Source organism: Danio aesculapii, chromosome 7 (genome assembly GCF_903798145.1).
Source record: "Danio aesculapii chromosome 7, fDanAes4.1, whole genome shotgun sequence".
Classification (NCBI taxonomy): domain Eukaryota; kingdom Metazoa; phylum Chordata; class Actinopteri; order Cypriniformes; family Danionidae; genus Danio; species Danio aesculapii.
This window is the reverse complement of record NC_079441.1, coordinates 53,812,540-53,837,574: the sequence shown is the minus strand read 5'-3', so window position 1 is coordinate 53,837,574 and position 25,035 is coordinate 53,812,540. Positions and strand designations below refer to the sequence as shown.

General features: G+C 34.4%; 2 protein-coding genes across 8 annotated transcripts in view; one reads left to right on the top strand and one right to left on the bottom strand.

Annotated features, from left to right (window-relative positions):
* Nucleotides 1-9,907, bottom strand: part of myo9aa (myosin IXAa) — a 258,992-nt gene extending 249,085 nt beyond the window's left edge. For all 7 annotated transcript variants that reach the window (XM_056462171.1, XM_056462177.1, XM_056462176.1 and 4 more), the window contains exon 1: nt 9,599-9,907. The gene's annotated coding sequence lies outside the window, so the exon portion shown is untranslated. The remainder of the gene's footprint in view (nt 1-9,598) is intronic.
* Nucleotides 9,908-10,115: 208 nt separating this feature from the next.
* senp8 (SUMO peptidase family member, NEDD8 specific) lies at nt 10,116-15,864 on the top strand. Its single transcript, XM_056462946.1, has 2 exons — nt 10,116-10,201; nt 14,832-15,864. The coding sequence occupies exon 2, from the start codon at nt 14,853-14,855 to the stop codon at nt 15,489-15,491; it is 639 nt and encodes a 212-aa protein (XP_056318921.1). The 5' UTR covers nt 10,116-10,201; nt 14,832-14,852; the 3' UTR covers nt 15,492-15,864.
* Nucleotides 15,865-25,035: the final 9,171 nt, after the last annotated feature.

Genomic DNA, 25,035 nt, shown 5'->3' with positions numbered 1-25,035 from the left:
AGTTTACTCACTTATTTAAGTGAAGTCAACTTGACGCTTCTAAATGCAACAAGTTTACATCAATTTTTTAAAGTCATAATTACTTTTTTACAGTGTAAAAATGACTTTGTTCTCCTATATCTTCTCTCCAATGTTAGGTCAGGGTGCGTGATTACTATGGGCTCTATACCAAGGTTGCCTACAATGCTTTTACACTACAGAGTCACATTTGCATTAAGTACCATTGACAAACACTACTTTTGGGCCTCAAATTTAAGGCAGAGCAGCACACCTGATCTTTCATTGCGTTATAAACTACAGACAGCATGTTTACACATATATCATAAGTGCATTTTTTATGGTTAAATGGTAAATAAACACAGGCAGGGCGACACAGTGGCTCAGTGGTTAGCACTGTCACCTCACAGCAAGAAGGTTGCTGGTCCGAGTCCCGGCTGGGTCAGTTGACATTTCTGTGTGGAGTTTGCATGTTCTCCCGAACATGTGGATGTCCTCCGGGTGCTCTGGTTCTCCACCAGTCCAAAGACATGCGCTATAGGTGAATTGAATAAACTAAACTGGCTGTAGTGTATGAGTGTGTATGGGTGTTTTACTGGGTTTGCAGCTGGAAGGGCATCCGCTGTGTAAAAACATATGCTGGATAAGTTTGTGGTTCACTCCGCTGAAGGAAAAATGAATAATGAATAAGCACAGGCATATATTTAGTTTTGCAGCAGAGGAAAATTCTTTACATTAGGTTTGTAAATTATTTTAATGTAATTATTTTTATGTAAATTAAATTGTGAAGGAATACGTTTTAAAGATAGTCTGCATTAGTGTTGTCACAATACTGGAATTTCTGTACCAAACGGTACTGAAATTTGAAAAAAAAAAATTGATTTCCCGCTGTGAACATTTAATAGCCGTTGAAAGCATTCTTAAACACAACTGCTTTGCCATTATGACTGGCCCTGAAGGTCATAAATTCACTGCATTTCACCACTGTTTACAAAGTGCAAACACAGATAGTGGAGCATTTTAAAACCGCAAAGATCAGTCAATTTATCAGCGGATCGCTCGTATGTCAGGTCATAGACAGATCAGCTGATCTTCGCAGCTTTAAAACGCTCCAGTGGCCCTGTATCTGTGTTTGCACTCGGTAAACAGCCGTGATGTTTTTAAAATTGCGTTTTTTGATTGGTACTGAAATTCAGTATCGTGACAACACTAGTCTGCATAAGTGATTTCAGCACAGAAATCCAACAAGTTTCCCAAACACTCGGAAACCTATGTCAACATCTTGCCTTGCCCACTTTCAAAGCAATTGGTTTGTCGTCCATCATTTTTCTCTTAACATTTGGATAAAGTTGAAAAACACCCAACCTTTCTGACACTCTCAGCCTCTCTCAAAAACATTTTCCATGCTTCTTCCTCTCCCATAATGCACGGCGTAGGTATTGAAGCCAAAATTATTTATGAATAAAATGAATAATATAGTGCAGTAAGAACGCACCCTTAGGATGTTGAAGACATAGGCGAGGTTTTAGTTTTTTGATGCACAAAATTGTTGAGCTTCACCACTGAAATCCCATTTTCAGTCTTTTTTGGTTCCTTTTCTGGACTTTAAATGTCGTCGGACTATTGCGGTCAATGGAGAACAACATGCGGATGAGTCATTAATAGCAGAAATTTCATTTTTTGAGTGAATTAACCCTTTAGGCCATGAGCAATCACACAAAAAACAATCTTTGCAGACACCTAGCATTGTGACATGTGCTAAAATGCCTTGTTTGTCATTACTTCCTTTACAGGCAGGAGGAAATGCCCTCAGGATCGGTCATACAGACACGCATCACAAGCAGATGAAAAAATATCCACACTAATGGATTTAATTATTCCCTTGTCTAATGGAGGCTCCAGCTCAATAGGGCTGTGACAAACCATTTAAAGTCAATGACATCAAATCCCTGAATGGAAAGAAGTTAGCTACAGTGATTACGATGGCCTCTAGTGCTAGTGTTGAAAAGTTAAATATGCTAAATCGTGTTGGAGATGACGTTCTGTTATATTCTGGGGTCAAAGTATTTATCAGGTCTGGACTGAGATATAAAATAATATTAATTATATGAGTCGTTATTTAAATGTAATTAATTGTAATAGATCTATAAAAGCCAAACTCTAATTGCTAGTTCATCTATTTTTTTGCATAGTTTTTACATCCTATAGCAGTAATATGATGTAAGAACACATCAAATAGCCTCATTCTACTACATTCATTTCTAGGTGTTTTTAAAGAAAGGAATTTGACGCACCTAGAAATTAGTTGGTAGTCTGAACATTTTAAATGTTGCTTCCGTTTAAAATATCTGCTTCTTAACAGTCCCTACACGATTTACCTTTATGATTTGTATGTAGCTAAACCTTTCCTTATATTATTAATGCTTATTTTAGGTTCAAGTGGAATGTGCAATATCACATATGCACACACATTTATATCGCAGTGGTTTCCTATAAAGGATAGATTTAATACAAAAACTATAATTGTGCACCGGCCATTAGCACAACCACTGAAAGACTTCAGTATATCAGGCAATGTCAACGCGCACCCCTGAAAGCATACAGCGTAGACATGCTGGTTTTCTTGTATAAAATGTTTAACAATTTCAGTATGGATGAAGAAATTATCACCGAAAACTATGGCGAAATAAAAAAAAATAAAAAAAACAATAAGACAACAAAGTATTGAACCCCGTTTCAAGTGTTTTTGTTTTCTTGAATGTCCTTGATGCTTTCAGTTTGATAAAACTAAACCAGCGCAACGTGGTAGGGATGTATATTTTATTTATTTTAGCTTGCTTATATTGTCTTGTTTTTTTTTTGTTGTTTTTTCAAATGTTGTACTGATGCTTTCTATTCCTTGAAGTAATATAAAAACGATTTTGGTTATAACTAATTTTTAAAGTAGAATTGCATATCAATATCGCATTATTTTGCACTCTTTTGCATATTGCATATCACACAGCCCTAGTGACATATGTTGGGGACAACTAAGTCTTCAATTGATTTATAACAAAATCACAAAGCATTTGAAACATTTCAGAACTGATGCTGAATCATTTCTTAAACCAATTTGTATTTATTACGTAACCCAAAAAATCTAAACCTTCCATTATTTACTCACCCATATTGTTTCAAACCCATAAGACTTTATTTCATCTTCCAAACACAAATTATTTCTGAGATTTTTTCAGTCCTTCCACTGATACCCAAAACTGGGATGCTTCAAAGCGTAAGCATATAACTGGGCATGGGCCGGTATAAAATTCTGATGATATGATAAACTTGGGTAAAAATATCACGGTTCCACGATATCACGGTATTGTAACTACTGCTCTAAAATATGCTATTTTTAAGTGTCTGGGAAAAAACAACAACCTTTCCCCATTGAACATGGTATTTCTTTTTTAACATTCAAAATATTTCAAAAAACAATAAATGGTCAGGCTAAATAATTTAAATAAATCATTGATTTCTACTGTCTTAACTAGTTTTAAAAACACAGACTTATTTTCAACTTGAAAAGGCCTCTTTTTGATGCACTGTTCAGCTCTACAGCATGCTGAATGTTGGTTTATAGGAGATTTTTCAGATGTTTCCTGAATCATGGACTGACCAGTAGCTTGTGACATGGAGGATCTTAAATAGCTCAATAAAATACAAAAAATAAAATGTACAAATACCTTAGGAATGGTATAACAGAAAATTTTAACAGTTTTAAAGCCTTGATTTTTCAAAACCGCAGTAAACCTTAAAACCGGTTATCAACCCATGCCTACATATAACATGGGCCAGGCTGGGCCAATAGTTCTGGAACATTAAGCAGCGAGGCCGAAATCATGCTGCATTTCCACTGTGGGGCCAATAACTTGCTTAAGATTAGAACCAATGAAGTTTGTTGGTTCAAGTCAAACAAGCAATGCTGATCTTCATATTACAATTGATGTGCTTTTTTATATTACAATTTGATGACTTGAATTAAACTGCTATGGTTATGGATTATTTTATAATGTTTTTATTAAGTAAGCTTTTAGACCATATAAAATTGACTTTGAGTGCATGCTGGGACAAAAATGTCTCAGGTATCTATGTTTCCATTCGTGTTCCAATGAAAAATTAACGTTTTTATTAAATAAGATGAGGCTGAGTAACTGATGATGGAATGTCCTATTTGATTGAACTTTCCCACTCCATGTCACATTCTAGGAGGAAAAACCATCATAACGTATTAAAGTTTAACAAATAATATCCTCAGTGAATCATTTTGCTGGGGGTTTATAGCGTCCTAATAGTCATTTTAAATGGACGTTCTGGAACTAGACAACACGGAGAGCTGAATAACATCCAAATCCACACCAAATATTTGTTTGGATTGGATAAACATAACACCAGGCTTTGAATATCAGATCATCTCTAAAAACAAGCTCCAAGAAAGATTACAGGCTGTACGACGCACAAATCCAAGATGATTTATTTGCCTGATGATAATTTAGGACTGGCACATATTGTGGTCAATTTGGCTCTGCGGAAAGCCAATAGGCATATTTGTGAAGTCAAAATGCATAAACTAAGCAAAATAAGACTGCAATTGCATGAATATCTTTATATGAAAATGGACTTGGCTGGTAAGTGGACAATGAACTGTCAACACACATTAGCCTGCATCTGAAATACTGAAGGCTTTCAGACAAATGGTAAAAGTAATAATCACTGGTGTTTGCAGTTATTTACAGCCCAGGAATATGACCCATACTCCCTTTCAGCTGTCTGTCTGCATACAGCTGTCAGCGATCTGCGATTCAGCTAAATTACTTACTGTCTGAAGTACAGCTGACATACTCAACTGATGAACATTTAAGAGATAAACACTATATATAACCGCCACTATATATCTTGGCTGGTTTATAACAAATGTACATATACACACTGTAAAAAACAAATCAGTGGTTCACTTAAATTTTTTAAGTTAAACCTATTTAACTTAACAAATCATTTTAACTTGCATCAATTAACTTTTAACTTTTTTAACTTAAAACATTTAAATTAGTTTAACTTAAAGTTGAAACCTGATTAACTTCCTAAATTAAATTAAAGTAACGTAAAAAAAGTTGAGTTATCATGACTTATGTTAAATGAATTCTGTAATTATTTACAGTGCAGTATTTATGTAGCATCAGTGCCTAAAATATAGACAGCATCCCTTTTAAAGTACAGTCAACTTGATGGCTGTGAGTTTCACTGCTTCCTATGGCAGTTTCCGCTTATTGTTGTGGTACAGAAATGCTTCAGATTTCTCCTACATCCTAGGTTCATCATACAGAGCCTCCTGTGATCAGTCATACTCCAGAAGTCATAGAGTTCATAAGGCCCAATGATTTCCAAATTGCGAATTGAATCGAAGAATACAACGAACATGTCTGAGACTTTTAGTTTAGTATGTTTATGTTAGGCCTGTCACATTAATATTTTTGTTGTGCGATATATTTTCACAGAAATTGTTGTGATAATCGATAACATTGAGATTACAATATGCTACTGAATATATATAAATAATACAACAATATAGTAATATTAATGGCGATTAACACCTTCAAGAGACAAAGACTTTCTATTATTATGTTTATTTACATTCTGCAATTTGGTGTTAAAAAGGTATGAGTGTGTTTAAGACGTGTTAAAAAGATGGATTGATAGGCCCAATGATTTCCACAGTGCGAATTGAATTGCAGAATACAATAAGCGTGAACTGGAAGTGGCTAAGACTTTATTTTAGTATGTTGATGTTGGGCCTGTCACATTAATCATTTTTGTTGTGCAATATATTGTCTCAGAAATTGTTGCGTTATGTGATATTATTGAGATCAATTTACACTACTGATTATATAATTATAATACAACAGCATAGTACTGTAAATAGCCATTAACACCTTCAACGGACAAAGAATTTCCATTAATAATTGTATTTAGATTCTGTAATTTAATGTTAAAAAGGTATGAGTATGTTAAAGGTAGGGCTGGGCCAATACACAATATAATATTAAATCACGATAAAATTTGTCAATTACAATGATAAGCTCTGGACTTTATATTAATCTAAGAGCCAATCACAAAGCAGAAATGTGCAACAATGGGAATCTAAAAGTGTGTTGATATTAGAGATGTACCTAATTTTCAGCCACTGAAATTTTATCTGACCCTCTAATTTTTGTGGCTTCAGTCATTGTTGGGGTACTCTTTTAAATCTGGAAGCATTATCAACTGATATCGAAATATATATAGTTATCCTTCAATATGAAAATTATCAAGATTGCATTTTTAAAGGCATGTTAAAAAGCTTGAAGTTAAAAAGACCTATTATATTTACAAATAAAAAAACCTTGACACCGGTGAGAAAGAGTGTAATTGTAAAATGGTTTTAAGAATATTTGTGAACTTCAACACCAATAAGTATTGAGGTCATGTCCAAGTATTGCACGATAATTTGATATATTGATTAGTGACAGGCATAGTTGATGTACTTCCAACTTAAATATTGAGAAGGAAGCGTGGATTCCTGCATCATTCCCTCATTGCAAACTAACAATACGAGTATGTGGAAGCAAATGGTCAGACTTTGATTAAAGATTCACAAAACAAACTTTTTCTCCAGAGGATTAACTTGCATGGATGAATTGTTCACCCTAAGAATAACAATGTGAGCTAGCAAGTAAACATTGTAAATTTAGATTTCTTGCAGACTTTATAATGGAATTTACAGGATAACGCAAAATATCAATTGTGTCAGATATGACAAATTGGGCAGCACGGTGGCTTAGTGGGTAGAACGATAACCTCACAGCAAGAAGGTTGCTTGTTTGAGCCTCGGCTGGGTCAGCTAGCATTTCTGTGTGCAGTTTGCATGTTCTCCTGTGTTCGTGTGGGTTTCCTCCGGGTGCTCCGGTTTCCCCCACAAGTCCAAAGACATGCGCTATAGGTGAATTGAATGAGCTAAATTGTCTGTAGTGTATGTGTGTGAATGAGAGTGTATGGATGTTTCCCAATGATGATTGCAGCTGGAAGGGCATCCGCTGCATAAAACGTGCTGGATAAGTTGGCGATTCATTCCGCTCTGGCAACCCCAGATTAATAAAGAGGCTAAGATGAAAAGAAAATTAATAAACGAATGACAAAACTGAGGAATTTGCCAAGTGCAGGCCTTCACATTAATTCATATTGCATTTTGTGTTTTTCTGATTTTTGTTTAATAACTAAATATCGGTATATTAAAGAAATGGAGAGTTCAGATGCAAAAACCCCAAAATGAGCATTTTGTCTGTTTATATTCAGTTATTTCACTTAAAAGAGAATGAAAAGAACATCATATTTGCTCTAAAAGTGAAATTGCTGAACCTACACACCAGATCCTGAGAAAAGAAGAACATTTCAAATTGCAACATTGCAAAATTTTTTTGCATCTAAAGTCTTTAAATAAAGAAAACCGAAATATCTGAAGTTTTCAATGGCATGACATTTCATAACTTTTTGTCAGATTACTATTGTATAGAATAAACTTCTCAAAGTAAAATAATTGTATCCCTTGTACAGTACTTTGTTTGCCACAATAGAAACTGTCAATCTGCATTTAATAATACATTTTTAAATGAACTAAACTGGTGATGTTCTAGCCTTCATTTGATTACATTTTTTTACTATTAGTTTATTTTTAAATAGAAATCCAGAAAAATAAGGCATTTTTATTTGAAAGCTTCTGAATAAAAATAAACTTTATGGGTGTGTGTGGGGGAAGGGGGGGGGGTACAGTCCCAAAGCACAGTCACTAAAAAGAGTCTTTAAGTGTTCTCATCCAGAATAACCTTCTCTCTCCAGGCTATATGATGCAACTTCTATTTTTGCACTGTGTTAATATTTAATAAGAAGGAATTTTAAACCTGTGAAGTGATTGTTTTAAACCAAAGGCCTCTATAAATGACTATACAAAAGCACTGTGTGTGCTTTATACATGTGTCATGACCATTTCAGTATGTGTCTGATTTTGTTAACGCATTGATTCAGAACAGCTTAATTTCAAACATTACATGAATCTGATTCAAAAGCATGCAGGCAGCTCTCTGACCGAGCACACTGGGAGGTTTTTACCACATTTCGTATGACATATACAAAGCCAGTTGTCGGAGTAAAGTCATGTCTTGGCACAATCTCTCAGACCGCCTTAACAGCTGAGACAGACCCTTCACATTCCTCAGATCACCTGTGCTGCTCTGCTGGGAAAACAACACTCTCACAAACAAACAATAAACTTTCTTCTGTCGCTCCAAAACAACATAACACAAATATGTGTATCGTAGTGATCCTAAAAGGTATTTGCACACATGTAAAATATTTGGACTTCTTTTAAAAACAAACCATGTCGTGTTGTTGCTGCTGCTGTTGTTTTAAAAGCACAAGCACTCCCCAAGAGAAACAAAAGCATTTGTTTCCAATTCAAATGATCAACGCCAGCTATATTGTATACAGTAAAGACAAAAAGTACTCTGTGACTGTCAAATGCATTGAGGTTAAGTTGGTTTTATACTCATTCTGACTTTCTCCTTAATAATATAATTTCAGAAAAGTGCTAATTCTATGTGGAGAAATCATAGTAGCAGACAATGACTATCAAAGGACAACATTGTTCAGTCAAATAAGTAGTGGCAATGTTGTTTTCAAGTCATACTTGCATGTGATTTCAGACCAAATATATGTACCGCATATAAAGTACCATGGTAAAAAATATAGGTAGCATGTCAAAAGTTGTCACTGAATGAATGTGCATATATAAAACTAACTTTACCTCAATGTCAAATGCTGCTAACGTGATGAATATTTCTGGCTACACTGTGAGAACACCTAAAAGTAAACTCCAAACATCCACTAAAAGAAAAAATCACTGCAACATCAGATGATTAAAGATCTAACAAAATGACTGAGACAAATCTAATTAAATAAAGAAGCTGCAGCATCATTTGCTAAAAGCAGCAACTCTGCCTTAAGTCCACAAATACTACTAGGACAACTGATTGTCCAAAAATAGACAAGTGAATGAAAGGGAAATGAAACATTGTGACAGGGTCCGGATGACTGTGCAGATTTGCCCCGTGATTACTGCAGTACTGGGGTGAAGTGAGTCTTCAATAATACATGCACCATCATCATCATCATCCTCGTCGTCTCCACCCAGGGCATCTGTCACACTTCAAAGGGGGTTTACTCAGCGGCTCTGAAATGTCAGCTCAAAGTTATTCTAACATAAGTACACTAGTATCATCCTTCACTGGTTACCCTGGTGTCTGCTGACACTGAAGCAAGAGAAATATCACAATATGGTGTTGCACGTATGCCACGAGTTAGCGCGCAAACGTCCCGACAAGCAGACATAAAGCTGGGGATGAAACTCTGATGTCTCGCTCGCTCCCGCTGCTGCTGCGAAACTTCGAGTCAACAGCGGTCAAGGTAAATGAGAATGATAAGTTAGTGTAATTCGCCGACAGCATAAGTGAAAAAAACAGCACAGAATGAAACTCACCTCTCTGAGCTCAGTGTAAAAATCCAGTGTGCTACGCTTCTCCTTTAAGGACAGATCAAATCCAGCGCAGCTCTAATATCCCAGAAAGGTCTCTCTCAGATTGTCCTTTGCAACTTTCCCGTGTCCAAACATACGTGCCACTGTGCCATTTTGATTAAAAGAGGACTACAGGCTTTTTCCCTATTGAAAATTCCCAACAGTGCGCCGTTTCTTTTCTCGTGGGAGTCGCTCGCTGAAACTCCTTTCTGTTTTTTCTGCTTAATCAGTGCTGCTCCTCATCAGCGTTCGGGCGCGCGCTGCGCGTACTCGCTGCGGTTCTAAGACTCGGCGGATGGGAGGGGTCAGCTGCGGTGATGGGCGGTGGCTGCCTTTCACAGAACAAATACGTAACTGTATGCGTCACGACAACAAGTCAATCATCGACGAGCTTGAGAAAGAGGCGTGTACGTCTGATCCGCCCCTTAAAACTGTCGCAAAGCCTGTAAAAGCACGACATTTTCTGTCACAACATTTAAAGGTTTACGGCAGCTGCTCACATCGCGCCAGTGGTAGAAGAAGGTTGACGGTATGAGAGTTTTATTTGGGTGCTGTTTCTTTTGCGAGGTAAGAAACGATGTGCTTTCAAATTAGATTAACAGATAACGAAGGTAGAGAACTGAAAATCATTTGCTTTGGAGTCGTTGTGATAGTTTGGCCTATATCAGTGCAGTGCTTGTAAAGCAACTTTAATGCTCGAGAGCGGTTAAAATAATAGTGTAAATACTGTAATATTTTGAAGTCATCTACTTCTGTTACTTAAAAGTACAGGTCAGGGTGCAAGTGTTGTTCTTGGAAGTAATTACAAAAATAAAATGACAAGAAAGTACTGAGTTGGTGATCAATTACTGTTAGTAGAATGGTCCGATAAACGTTTATGTCAACTTATTGATGAATGGATTATATAACATAGCATTAACAAGGTATTAGGCTATACATTTAAATTTAAAAAATCTCAAAATTGTCTACACATTTTATGTTAATAACTTTGGCATATTTAATTGCAGATGCTTTAGCACATTTAAACATTGAGGTAAAGTTGGTTTTATATTCGCACATTCAAATTTTCTCCTTAATAATATCATTTCAGAAAAGTATTATTTGCAAATTCTGAATAGTGAAATCATATTAGCAGTCAATGAATATCAAAGTACTACATTGTTCACAGTCAATTAAATAGTGCTGATGTTGTTTTGAAGTCATACTTGCGTCATTCATACATACATACATACATACATACATACATATGTAATTTCAATCCAAATATTTAAAGTACCATGGTGAACAATACAGGAAGTTGTCACTGTATGAATGTGCGAATATAAAACCAACTTTACCTCAATCATTTAAAATACAGTTGAAGTCGGAGTTTTAATAACTAATTTCTAATAACTGATTTATTTATCTTTGTCATGATGGCACTAAAATAATATTTGACTAGATATTTTTCATTACACTTCTATACAGCTTAAAGTATCATTTAAAGGCTTAACTAGGTTAATTAGGTTAACTAGGCAGGATAGGGTAATTAGGCAAGTTATTGTAAAATGATGGTTTGTTCTATAGACTATCGAAAAAATATATATAGCTTAAAGGGGCTAATAATATTAACCTTAATATGTTTTTTTTAAAAAATGAAAAACTGCTTTTATTCTAGCTGAAATAAAACAAATAAGAATTTCTCCAGAAGAAAAAATATTATCAGACATACTGTGAAAATTTCTTTGCTCTGTTAAACATAATTTTGGTAAATATAATTTTTTATAAATTTAAATCATGTACAGAGGGCTGGACGATTAATCGAAAAGTAATCGAAATCGACATTCAAAACCTATAATCGATCTAATTTTTCTAGGTACATTTTTTCAATACACTTTGTAATAATTACACGACATTACTTTACATTAACAGTCATTATTAAGCAGTTTATAAATACAGCTACAAATACTCTATTCTTGACTTATAAGCACATTTATAATGTGGATAATGATTGTGTTTTCATACTTTGTTAATGATTATTTTTTCATTACTTAATAAAGTATTGCATTATTTACAAACCAGTTATTTAGGAATAGTTGGTGCTATTTTAAGATAATTTAGAATGCAAAAGTAAATGATTAATAAACTATTCAAATTAACATTTATTATTCTTATTATTCAGGCGTAAACTAATAGTTAATGTGTATGTTAATAAATGCTTTATTAACTCAACTTCATCCAGTTTTGTGATCTAATCTAAAGTGAGGGCTATTTAAGCTTTATAAATCCCTTATAAATGACAATTAAAGGCTCAGTTAAATTCTGAACAGAAAAAGGAAAATAAACCACTTTATTTCTATTTATTTAAACATACACAAATGAAACTCTATCAAATTAAAACAAATCTTTGCAATCTTATCTAAAATAAAACTACTGTATACAGTTTAAACATCGCTAAATAACATTGAAATGTTGTATCAATATTATTGTTAAATTAATATATTGTTGTTTTATACAACTTTATTTAATTGTATTTATTTCTAATTGTATTTTGACACTCCTGTAATTTGGCAATGTTTAAAGTTAAGGTAATTAAATTTTTTAGATAAGATTACAAAGATGTATTGTTCATTTGATAGAGCTTTTAATTGTCATTTACAAGGGATTTATAAAGCATAAATAGTCCTCACTTTAGATTAGGTCACAAAACTGAATGAAGTTGAGTTAATAAAGCATTTATTAGCAAACAAAATAACTATTAGTATATGCCTGAATAATAAGATGTGTAAATGTTGATTTGAACAGTTTATAGTTTACTAACTCATTCTGATTCTAAAAAGCCACTAACTACGCCTAAATACAAAAGGTTTGTAAATAATGAAATGCGGAATTTAATAATGAACAATTAATAAGTAACAAAGTATGAAAATACAATCATTGTTGTAATCACTGCTTACGTCTATTAATATAGAGGTAATACTTAACAGATAAGGAATTAACTATTTGTCAATGTTTAATAAACCATTCATACTGTGTAGTTATTATAAAGTGTTACCGGGTTATTTTATTAACAAGAGATGATTTTCTAATTTTAATATGAAAAACCTTGAAAATAATAAGTTTTGTTTCCAAAAGTGCATGTTATTTATTTTTTACTTTTTTTATAAGAACAAAGTAACTGTTGGTTTTAGGCAATGTGTGTTTTAATTTCAGTTGTTTAGCATTAATGTTCGATAAATATTCATAGATAATAGATAATGTGTGTTTCCTTTAATTATTGCAAAATCATGTAATGCACCCAAATCTCTCACTTGTAATATGTGTGCATATTTACAGTCTAAAACCTGTCAGTGAACTATGATAATATAAAATATATAAATGAAATAATTGTTCATCATAATCGAATTAAAATGTTTAATTAATCGAGATTTTGATTTTAGATCAAATCGCCCAGCCTAACGCTGACAAATAATGTACATTTTATCAATATTTCAGAAGCTACATTTGGGTATTACCTGTATTGAAATCAAAAAACTTTGATTAAAGTACTCAGAGCACGTCTGTTTAAAATGGGACATTTTGGAAATTTACTCTGACATTTTCAAGTGTAAGTAAAACGATGCTGTGAATAAAAAATCATCTTTATATATTCATTCTAATATTTGCAGTAAATGATACACCCTAAAGTGATGCTGAAGCACTTTTAATGTAACACTTTAAATTGTGTTATATTTGAAGTGACCTACTATTACAGAAGGTACAGAGAAATGTGAGTACTGAGGAAAAAAATCAGTTACTACAGGAAAAAAATTAGGGGAAAATAAAATCTACAGTTTAGGAGATTCATTCATTTTAGAAAATACTAGCTAGATAAAGTTAATAATAGTAATGTAAATTGTGCACTTTTACAATTATTTACAGAAGGCAATCAGTATAAATCCAACCAAACAAATTAAATTAAGAATATTAAAAACAAAAATCAATTAATGACATGACTAATACCAACTAATTATCATTTGCACCTTTTTTGCCAGTGCTGTCCTGACAACTAGGTTTTGGCCATTTTCCAGCAATACAATTTTTTAATGATTTACAATAAAATTTGAAATACATTAGCAAAATCTTTTTTAATATTTTAATAATTACATCAGAATAAGTATGTTGTTGCACTTTTAAATAAATATAATTTACTCTGAATGATGATAGAACACAATTTCACACATTTGTTACTTTTTAAACAGTGTTTTACACAATAAAAGTAAATAATTTTTTAAATTTATTTATTTATTTTTTTATTATTATTTTTTTTAATTTTTTTTTTTTTTTTTACTAAATTATATGCTCTTTATTTGCATAATCACTTTTGTAAATATAATCTGATGCAGACATAAAAATGGAATCTCATCTTTGACCCATAGAAATAGACTGCATTAGTAATGGTACTATATATGTGCAAATTAATATTTTTTCAATGGTGCAAAGAAGAAAACTAACATGCATTACAGAAGCTATAATCTATAATCTTTAATACATAAAATACTGTGAATCATTCTGTCTGATTTTTTTTATTATTATTAGGGCACACTTTATTTAATGAAGAAAATGTACACCATATGTATACTGCAAATAACTTGCTGTATGTAAATGAAAAGCATGTTTTGAGGAGTAGTAAACCTACAAAATTGAACTTATTTAACTTTTTTAGTTTTTAATAATACAAAAACACTGAAATTCATTCATATATATATATATATATATATATATATTTTTGGTATTTTATTAAAATACCATGTTGGCACTTCAAAAAACTATGAATTATTCTGTTTATGATTTATTATGATTATTGTTAGAGCACACTTTATCTAATGAAGGAAATGTAACTGCACATAACTTGCTGTATATAAATAAAAAAACATGCTTCTAAAAGTACACATGCACACTCAAATACTTTACTGTAAAAGTGAAAAACCTTTTTTGTGTTTTATTGAAATACCAGATACCATGATACAATATTGAGTAATAATTGTGATATGACAAATTGAAACCATCGCATGCCTTGTGCATATAATACAAAAGGTAAGCAAATAATGTGAAAATATAGTGATCGAATATCAGAACATCTGCTGTGTAGGTGACAGATTACCATTACAAAACTATTGTGTTAGTGGAATGGATCATAAATGTGAATAAGTAAAATCTCTTCATTGTCATCTTCCAGTAACTGCTGCTGTTTTTGAGAATGGATCCAGTGGTGCTGAGCTACCAGGACAGTTTGATACGGTGTTCGGACATGGCGCTTCTCAACGGTCCGCACTGGCTCAACGATCAGGTCATAGGTTTTGCCTTTGAATACTTTACAACTGAATGCTTCAAAAGCCTGGCCGATAAGATCTGTTTCATCAGCCCTGAAGTTGCTCAGTTTATCAAATACGCCTCGTGTCATGAGGAGCTTGCCATTTTTCTTGAGCCGTTGAGCCTCGCGTCTCGTCGCTGGGTATTTTTGGCAGTCAATGACAACTCGAATCAAACTGCTGGCGGCTCTCACTGGAGCCTGCTCCTCTATCGGCGAGACACCAGCCAGTTTGCCCACTACGACTCCCAGAGTGGAAGTAACTCTCTGCATGCCCGCCGTATTGCAGCCAAGTTGGAAGCTTTTCTCGGAGCTGGGACGAAAGTGCCTTTTGTGGAGGAGCAGTGCCCTTCTCAGCAGAACAGTTATGATTGTGGCATGTATGTGATCTGTAATGCAGAGGCTCTGTGTGAAAGCGTTAAAACTGATGGCTGCCCCAGCCTGCCTGCTCCCATTATAACACCCACCTACATTACACGCAAACGGACAGAATGGTATTCGCTAATACAGAGACTCGCCAAAGAATGACTGGATGAACTTAAACATTGTGCTGCAGTTCTGGGGAAAGAAAGCAAAGTGAATCTATCTATTATACTCAGTCTTGCACAAAATAAAAACTGCATTTTGGAAACAGCATGCGCTTCTCAACAAATTGTTTGACAAACTCATTAAGGAATAGTTATCTGACAGTATCAGATCACGCACAGAAAAATCATAATACTTACCTTCATGTCACTCCAAACTAGGGCTGCATGGTATTGGAAAAAAACTTGCATTGTAATGTTTAGTTTTTCTGCGATTTTTATAAATAGTGATATTAAATAATATTCATAAGATGACTATTTGGAAAGAATTCATAATTTTACAATGATTGAGACAATTTTTAGTGGAGTGCATATTACAAAATTGTGTATATATATATATATATATATATATATATATATATATATATATATATATATATATATATATATATATATATATATATATATATATATATATATATATATATATATATATATATCATCCACTCATAAGAGAGAAGAAACTTGTGATCAGTGTAACCAATCAGTTAGCAGCAGAAGTTTATTAGAGTATTATATATGCTGATTATTAGAGTACTGATAGCATGAAGTGAGTAACTGAATGTGATGCTTGTTTACAAGACCTTTTGCTCAGGGCTTCTGTTGAGAAGAGTACAGATGACAAAGAATGTGAATGTATTCTCCTACTGAACTACTGTTTGCCAAGGAAATGTAGTATGTGCTGTTACAGCTCATGGGCTGAACAAAATAAAGTTGTTTTTCTTTAAACAAGTTCAAATGCTTCGTAACCTCACACCAGCAAATGCATGGTTTTATAACAGTTTATTCTTCACCTGGATTTACCAATGAAATCAGTGGATAAAAATGAGCAGATTCTAAATCGTCCCAATAATAAGAAATCTGCATGCATAGATAATGCCTGTCTATTGCGGTGCAGTTCACATTGTAATACTGACTTTATTTAAACTGCCATGCCTCAATTGTATGTCTATCAGAAAAACAACAACAAAACAAATCTTATTTTTCTCTGTCATGTGTTTTATTAATGATGTACTTGTGTTGTTACATTTGTTTAATTTTTTGCATTGTTGTGCTAATAATGCATACTTGGATCAGTATTCAATTTGAACAATTCTGTAACATTACTAGACTATTGTTTTTAACACTGAAACAGCTCTCTCTTTGATTTGTCTTTTTAATTAAAGCATCAAGTTATTCGACATGGTTGATTCCAGGTGTGTAATTTTACTGCAGAAGTTTGCTGTCAAATCTGAGGAAGCAGAATAAATTAAATAAAACAAATGGTATCATATTGATCAAACCTCTCATTCGTTTTCCTTCAGCTTAGTCCCTTATTCATCAGGGGTCGCCACCGCGGAACGAACCCCCAACTATTCCAGCATATGTTTTATGCAGCGGCTGCCCTTCCAGCCACCACCCAGTACTGGGAAACACCCATACACTCACTCATTCACCACGGACGATTTTTATTTTTCAAATTCACCTGTAGTGCATGTCTTTGGACTGTGGAGGAGAACCGGAGCACACAGAGGAAAGCCACGCGAACATGGGGAGAACATGCAAACTCTGGCCCAGCCGGGACTCGAACCTGCAATTTTCTTGCTGTGAGGCGACTGACAACCGAGCCATCGTGCTGCCCCTGATCAAACCTTGGTTGTCACTTCCTTCATTTTTTGGAGGAACTATTTCACTGCCAGCCTAAAAGTTTACAGGAGCTGTTACTGAGACTGAATCCTTCACTCACAGACAGCATGTAGTCTATATCGAGGCCAAAGGGATAACCCTTTCAGCCATACTAATAGAAGCTCAGGCCTAAAAAAAAAAAAAACTGTACAAAAACATATTTTTGCTTAAAATCTAGACTGGAACTTTACTAAACTACTTCTTTAAACATTCTTTCAAACTAAATTACATTGAAACTGATCAAATTAAAATTGTACATTGTTAATGAATTTTGTGATAGGGATGTGGAACTGTCATTTGGTGTCTCCATTCTGGACAAGAGTTATTCAAAACCTGGAGAAATGGCTGGGACAACTTTTACCTTATTCACCAATAGTTTGTTTTCTTGGGGAGACATCCACTCTAGAAAACGGAATATCTGAAGCATAGGCTGGGTTAGTCATCGCAGGATGTATTATTGCTGTGAGACGTACTGCGAAATTGGAAAAACTCAGATACTCCCTCTTTTAAGGATTGGATTGAGCTGATGACTTCTACTGCATTATATGAACGTGTGTTGGCAAGACTTCAGGACTCCACCCATACTTTTAATCAGAAATGGTGTAGCTTTTTGCAGTATTTGGTGAGCACATAAAAGGAATATTGAAGGGTTGTCATTTTGACGGTGTTGTATTATTTTATATTTGTTATAATTTTAATTTTGCTATTATTTTTATTATAATTTGTTTACATTATTTTTCTGAATGTTGATTTTGTATTGTGAATTTCATGCTGTGTGGGGTATAAAAGTTCAAAATAAAATAAAAAAGTTCAATGACAAAAAAAAAGAATTTTGTGATAGGGGACAGTTGAAACAGCATGTTGCAACTGTCCCAACTCTGTCAAACATGATTAAACTGTCTATGCAAGGTAGATATAATAGCTTTAACGCTTAATAGCTATACCTATGTAATGCAAAAAAAAAAAACAGTAATTAAATGTATATGAATAATGTTTTACAAAAACAGATTAGACAGTATGAGAAATTTTCTGAACATTAAAAAAAATTACTTTTTGACCTCAAAATGAGTTTTACACTGAAGGAATGGTCACAAATGGCTGATTTCTCTCAGATTGAAGGAGGGTCTAATTGAGAATATGTAGTATGAATATCCTTCTAGCTCAGTCCTGAATGGAGGAATAAGTCTTGTTGCAGCTGCCACATATTGTGACTGAGAGTTTTCAGAAAGATCATCTGAAACAAATGTTAGAAATTCTAAAAGATCCCTTTAATCTTAGTGTAAAATCTGTGGTCTTTAGTCGTTGGTTTGACATGTTCCTCAACAGCTGATTAATGGTTGTTGTGATCAGATTTTCGCTCCAATGAAATTCTGGCTATGACAGAAGGTTTCAGACACTTTCTTGCAGTGTGATTTTTCTTATGATATGAGCGTTAATCAAAAACACAATAGGCATGTTGAACCTGATAGCACAATCAGTGTGACAGCTTCAACCCACCTCGGGGAAATGTCACAACTGTTTTCTTATCAAGGCATGCAATGAGTAAAATTAACACTGCAGATGATTGTTGTGAGGTTTCATTGCAGAACAGCAGTTATTGAATGTGTCGTGGAATGATGGCGTCGAACTCCAGATGACTTGTTCTGATTGTTGAACAGTCTGACATTTTGACAACTGAGATCTTATGGTGTGATATGGGAAACATGTTTGTACAGTCTTACAAGCTACATTGGATTACTGTAAAGAATATTAAAAATTGCACAGTGTTAGCTGGACTTACTCAGAATGTACTATGTTTGTTAATGTTTCATGAACATTTACGAGAATTTGGTCTGAATTCCCACTGTGAACAAACCTTTTATTAGCAAACTGCTCAACTAACCTTTGAAGAAGAGCATGTTTTGTGGACAAAAAATTATCCAAAGTTCACTTTATTGATGATGAAAGGAGGTTTTATTTATTTGGGTCAGATGGAAAGCATTATTCTTTTCATCAATGTGGTTAAAGGCTGAACCCAAACTGTGTAAAGAAATGAAAAGTGGATGAGGAAGTGTCTTGGTTTGGGGGATGTTTACCAGAATCTTTCGGTATAACGCATGGTTCCTTTCCTTCATTCTTCAGCCGTCAATATTCCAGGAGAACAATGAGCCCTGTCACATAGCAAAAAGAGGTAGGTAGTTTCTTGGGCTGAAAACATTGAAATAATGAAATGACAGGCCAGAGTCCTGATGTAAACCTTATCAAACATCACTTGAAAATCCCAAGAGCCTAAGCTATGAGGACTAGTGATGTCCTGCTGTGAAGGACTATGCCCCTGTGAAAGATGGTGTCCTGTCATCCAGAAAGCACAATTTCTGAAGCCAAGATCAGACCCACACCTGACATGTGTCTCACCCACATACTGTGTGTAATAATGGCACTTGGGCGATCCAGTTCTGTTTGCCAGATTTGTGTCATAAGCAATCAAAATGAAAGGCCAACAGTCAGCCATAAATAAAATGAATAAATCAGAACTGGCCCACATATGGGTCACGTTTATTTACATTATAACACCCCATTCTGGCTCAAATCCACCACTCTGTTCCTGCCCACATACCACATAGAATGATGGCACTTAGGGCAGTTAGCTGCTGTTTGCCAGATTTAGGCCACAAGTAAGCCAAATATAAAAATATAGGCCGCCATAAAATAAATGAATAAATCAGAACACACCCAAAACTGGGCTATATTAATTTGACCTCTGGCCCAGATACAGAACCCTGCTTTGGCTCACATAGTGAATTGAATGGTGGCATTTTGAGGCCTGGTCCTTTTTGCCAGATTTGAGTCACAAGGAAGCCAGCTGTCAGCCATTAATAAAACAAATACACCAGAAATAGCCCAAATCTGGGCCAATATTATTTTTATTCTGTCCAGTTCCAGCACCCTGCTCCAGCCCACATACTGTACTGAATGATGGAAGTCAGGCAATTTGATCTTGTTTGCCAGAGTTGGTGAATCGAACTATTGCAGCATGTAAAACTTGCAACATAAACTGGCCATTATGTGGGCCACATTTGATTTTTATGCTAACTCTGGTATTCCTCAAATTCCTTATGTGAGCAATATGCAGCATGCAGAATGTAGGCCTTTTAGTAGTGTTCCAAAAGCAGGCCACATAGCTAACAATAGACCAAATAAAGCAAAAATGTACATTGTTTAAACTAAGGCCCAATCCCAATTCTACCCCTTAGCCCTTCCCCTTACCCAATTCTCTTTAGCTTGAAGGCATAGGGCTAAGGGGAAGTGCTAGATAACCCCTGAAACTGCGATTTTTCAGGACCACACTCGAAACAGAGGGATACGAATATTTCCCTGAATACACCATATACAACGTCAGCACGACTGCACAGAAGGAGATGCACAAATTAGTATAGTGTCATTATTGCGAATTTTTACAACAAACAAGCACATGTTTTTATACATTCATAACCGCGTTCGTGTTTTACCGTCATGCTTTTAAAAAAATGCTAAAATAAAAAACAAAATTTGGCTATCTATAATCCATAATAATAACTCCTGTATAGCAGTCCCACAACATACTTTCACATCTGACACTTGAATATCCTATCAGTAAAGTGGCTGGAAATGACCTTTTTACAGTGTCAGTTTTACAGTGCTATATTTTTTATGTTGTTTATGTGTGTTTACATAGATGAATGTGTCACGGTGTAAATGCACAGTACACTTACCATCTTATTGCCATACCATATTGTTATAATAACATGATATTGTTGCCTTCAGTGATTTCCTAAAGATTAATACCAAAAAATAACACAACTGGAACAGCAGTCGCGATCGTCTGATCTCATATGAAGCAAGAGCTTACGTTGACATATGATGACGTGTGCAGGTGTTGCAGTGTTGTCCCATTTCTTAGGGGTAAATTTTGAATCCCTTTCCCTTCGCACTCTGTTTCAAGGGCCAAAGGGAAGGGGAAGGGGTAGGGGTACAAAAATAGAATTGGAATTGGGCCTAAGCCTTAAGAGAGTTGTGCATCAATAACATTTAACACATTGTATAGAGAAATGTATAAATGATATAAATGACAGTTGATCCAGATTCATTTTGGAAATAAATGTATTGTAATTCATTCATATTGACAATGAATATTCAGTTATGTTATAACATTTCCAAAACATTACTTAATGTTACATTAGCAGTCCAACTATGGCAGCAGAATAAAACAGCATCAAGAAACTAAATAAAAACAGAACAGGTTTTGTTAGCTTGGCAAATTCAAAGGCCTCAAAGAAAAAAAAAATAATGTAACAATACAAAAGTATGGGGTTAATTTCCACAGGGGTTTTGTGTCAAATAACGTATACATTCATATACTGTAACATCAGATACCTGTCTGTGATCGCATGTTTCATGACAAAGACCTTAAAATCAGGTACACAGTAACTTCAGACACTTGTCTGTGATTGCAAGAATTTTTAGTAGGAGGAAATAAAAAGAAAAACTGCAAAAGCTTTGATCAGTTGGCGTATTTACTTACAACCATACATTGTATCTACTTGTTAAGTCGTGACGTGTGGATTGTTTCCAGTTCCAAGCCGCTACTCATTTGAATTGAAAATAATTTTCGTTTATGACCATTTTTTAGTCATATCACACTTTAAATTTTATGTAAAGTTATGGTGTACACAATAGTCTCTAGACTTGCTGCATCACAAATACCAAAATTTTGCCAATTTATAAAAAATGTATCACTTTCTGACCATCGTATATTAGGCATGGATGGATATATATATATATATATATATATATATATATATATATATATATATATATATATATATATATATATTGCGATCGTGATTTTCGAAAGTTTTACATCACTTTGTAAATGTTTATTATTACCATTTGATGAGTCTGCCCATACAGTTTGATAGGGTGCTTGGACCCAGAAGCCACTTTGCGTGACAACACACTTAACAAGCGGATAGGAAGTGGAATTCATTCATTCATTTTCCTTTGGCTCAGTCCCTTTATTCATCAGAGGTCGCCACTGTTTTTCAGTGCATTAACTTCATTTATTCATTAGTTTCCTTTGACTTAGCGCCTAATTTATCAGGGGTTGCCACAGTGGAATGAACCACCAACTTATCCAGCATATGTTTTACAAAGCGGATGCCCTTCCGGCTGCAACCCAGTACTAGGAAACATCCATAATCATTCATTTACACTCGCACTCATAGACTATGGCCAATTTAGTTGATTCAATTCACCTATAGCGCATGTGCTCAATCTGTGGGGGAAACCGGAGCACCCAGAGGAAACCCACGCCAACACGGGGAGAACATGCAAACTCCACACAGAAATGCCAACTGACCCAGCCCGAACTCGAATCAGCAACCTTCTTGCTGTGAGGAGACAGTGCTAACCACTGAGCCACCATGTCACCTAGGAAGTGGCATTATTATCACTCTAAAACAATGAAAAATGTTTGTTTTTTTTTGTTTTGTTTTTTTAACTGCTTTTATTCTAGCTGAAATAAAATAAATAAGAATTTCTCCAGAAAAAAAAACATTATAGGAAATACTGTGAAAAACTCCTTGCTTTACTAAACATCATTTGGGAGAAAGAAAATTCACAGGAGGGCTAATAATTTTGACTTCAGCTATATTATAATATTTTAGTCTAAATTCAAATGTGATTTGTGTCTATGGAACAAATGCTACATTTCATATGAAACTCAGTCCGTAATGCAGAGGTTATCACCGGAACCGTGTTGACAGCAATGGGGCCTCACATTGGCAGGTTTCCTTTCAACAGTACAGTGTGTATGAAAGGCCTCTGAGTTGCTCCGGGGCCTCAGGTGTTTCAGATTATCTCTCCGAGGGGGTCCTGACCCTTATGATCTCAGTGCTGGGGTCTGTACACCTCATCCACATGCTTTTAAACGGCACTGTAATGTGCTGCAGATCTCCACAAAAGTGTAAACACATTTCAGGCCCTCCTGTATGACGGAAAGTGACTTTAAAAACTCATATACCACCTTCTGACTTGCTGACTTCAGATTTAACTCTCTGCCTTCTCTTTTTTGGTGGTGAAATATATTGGTCTCAATGACATTTTTTTTTTTTTGCATTTTTTTTAAGAGATTTTTGGAGTGGGGGGGTAATTTTTGCCTTTAATTATGATAGGACAGTAAATGTTTACAGGAAGCAAAGTGAAAGAGAGAGAGGGATTGAATTGGGAAAGGTCAGAAAGTTGGGACTCAAATTCCGGATGCGAGAGCGACATGACATTACATTACATTTATTCAAAAATGAAATGAATGCATATTGCCAAATGCCTTTTCTTCCGTAATGTGTCATATCTGAGTGAAACAGCTTCTTGGAAAAAAATGTAGGGCAGGATCTATTTTGTTTATTATTAGGAATTGATTGGATTGCTGTGGTGTGGTTTGCTATTGGTGGATCTCATGTGGGTGACAGCTTGTCCCACCCTCATGCTAGAAAAAAACAGATGTTTTTATATCAACCCTTGTGTATTGTTCAAATGGACTACCCTTTTGTTATGTTGGTGGCTGTTTTTGCCCCACTGACTTCCATCGTAACCACATTGTTTTTTATAGAAAATGCTTTGGAATTTTCAAAAACTCTATAAACTCTGATCAAATGTTGTACATGTTTGTGACAGTCTTTGCCCAATCGACTTTCAATTTAACCACATATTTTAATTGCAAAGCCTTGACAGCATATAATCATGCATTCTTGATTGTTGGTGGTTTTCACTATTGGGAAGAAGTAAAATTTGTAATGTTTACTGTTGATCATCAGTTGGCACAGTTAACCCTTTAGATTGGCCTGTGAAAATATATTTCTGGCTTTTGTATGGCGTTCTATGGAGTAAAACAGCAGATTATAGTGTGTGTGCATAAATACACTTACTATGTTTATTATATTCTAAGAGCTGAGTTGCTCATTCTTTTATTTTCTCAAACACATCAAGGTACATGCTGTTTCTCTTACACTCTCCCACACATATACACACACTCCATATAAAAGCCAGAAACTGTCTTTGTTTTTTCTGATGATCACCAAATTTTACCTCCACCTACATTCTCAGAAATAAAGGTACAAGAGCTGTAACTGGCGCAGTACCTTTTTAAAAGATAAATATTTATACCCTTTATGACCATATTTGGACCTCTTATGAAACTGTTCTGTACCTTTTATGGTACAATTAAAATTAAGGTACACAATTGTTCTCATAAGTGTTGGACAACTCCTTCATTAAAACAAAATCTATGAAAATAAATATTACTGAAAAGGCAAAGTGATTTTATGAATAATTTCCATATTAAAACATGAACCATTTAAAAGCATATGTTTAAAGAAACTCATAAACATTAATTATTAATTTGTATAATACAAATCAACTGGTAAAACAAAACTATAAGTATTGTAAACTAAACATTCAAGGCATTTTAATAAACATTTGGTAAACATTTTCTGATAAATACAATTTCATTATTGATATCTGCACCTTTTGGCGTTTACCTTCCACTACGCACGTGAGCTTGCAAAAGTCCTGTATATGCAAAGTGTTTATGCTGACATTTCAGTATTGTAAATCTAGTCAAACATTGTGCATATCTCTTTACAATATATTTGCATAATTCTATTTCTATTTTAAAATTAAGTAAATTAAACAAACTTTTAAATGATTACAAAGGTATTGCGTGGAAACTGGAGAAAAAAAATATTTTATATTGTATATGGCAGATTGTGTTTCTGTAACATTTTTGTGAAAAGTGTGAAATGTTTAGC

Bases quoted from the DNA above. Each gene is read 5' to 3' on its own strand.
- senp8 (XM_056462946.1), top strand. From the start codon at position 14,853: ATGGATCCAGTGGTGCTGAGCTACCAGGACAGTTTGATACGGTGTTCG.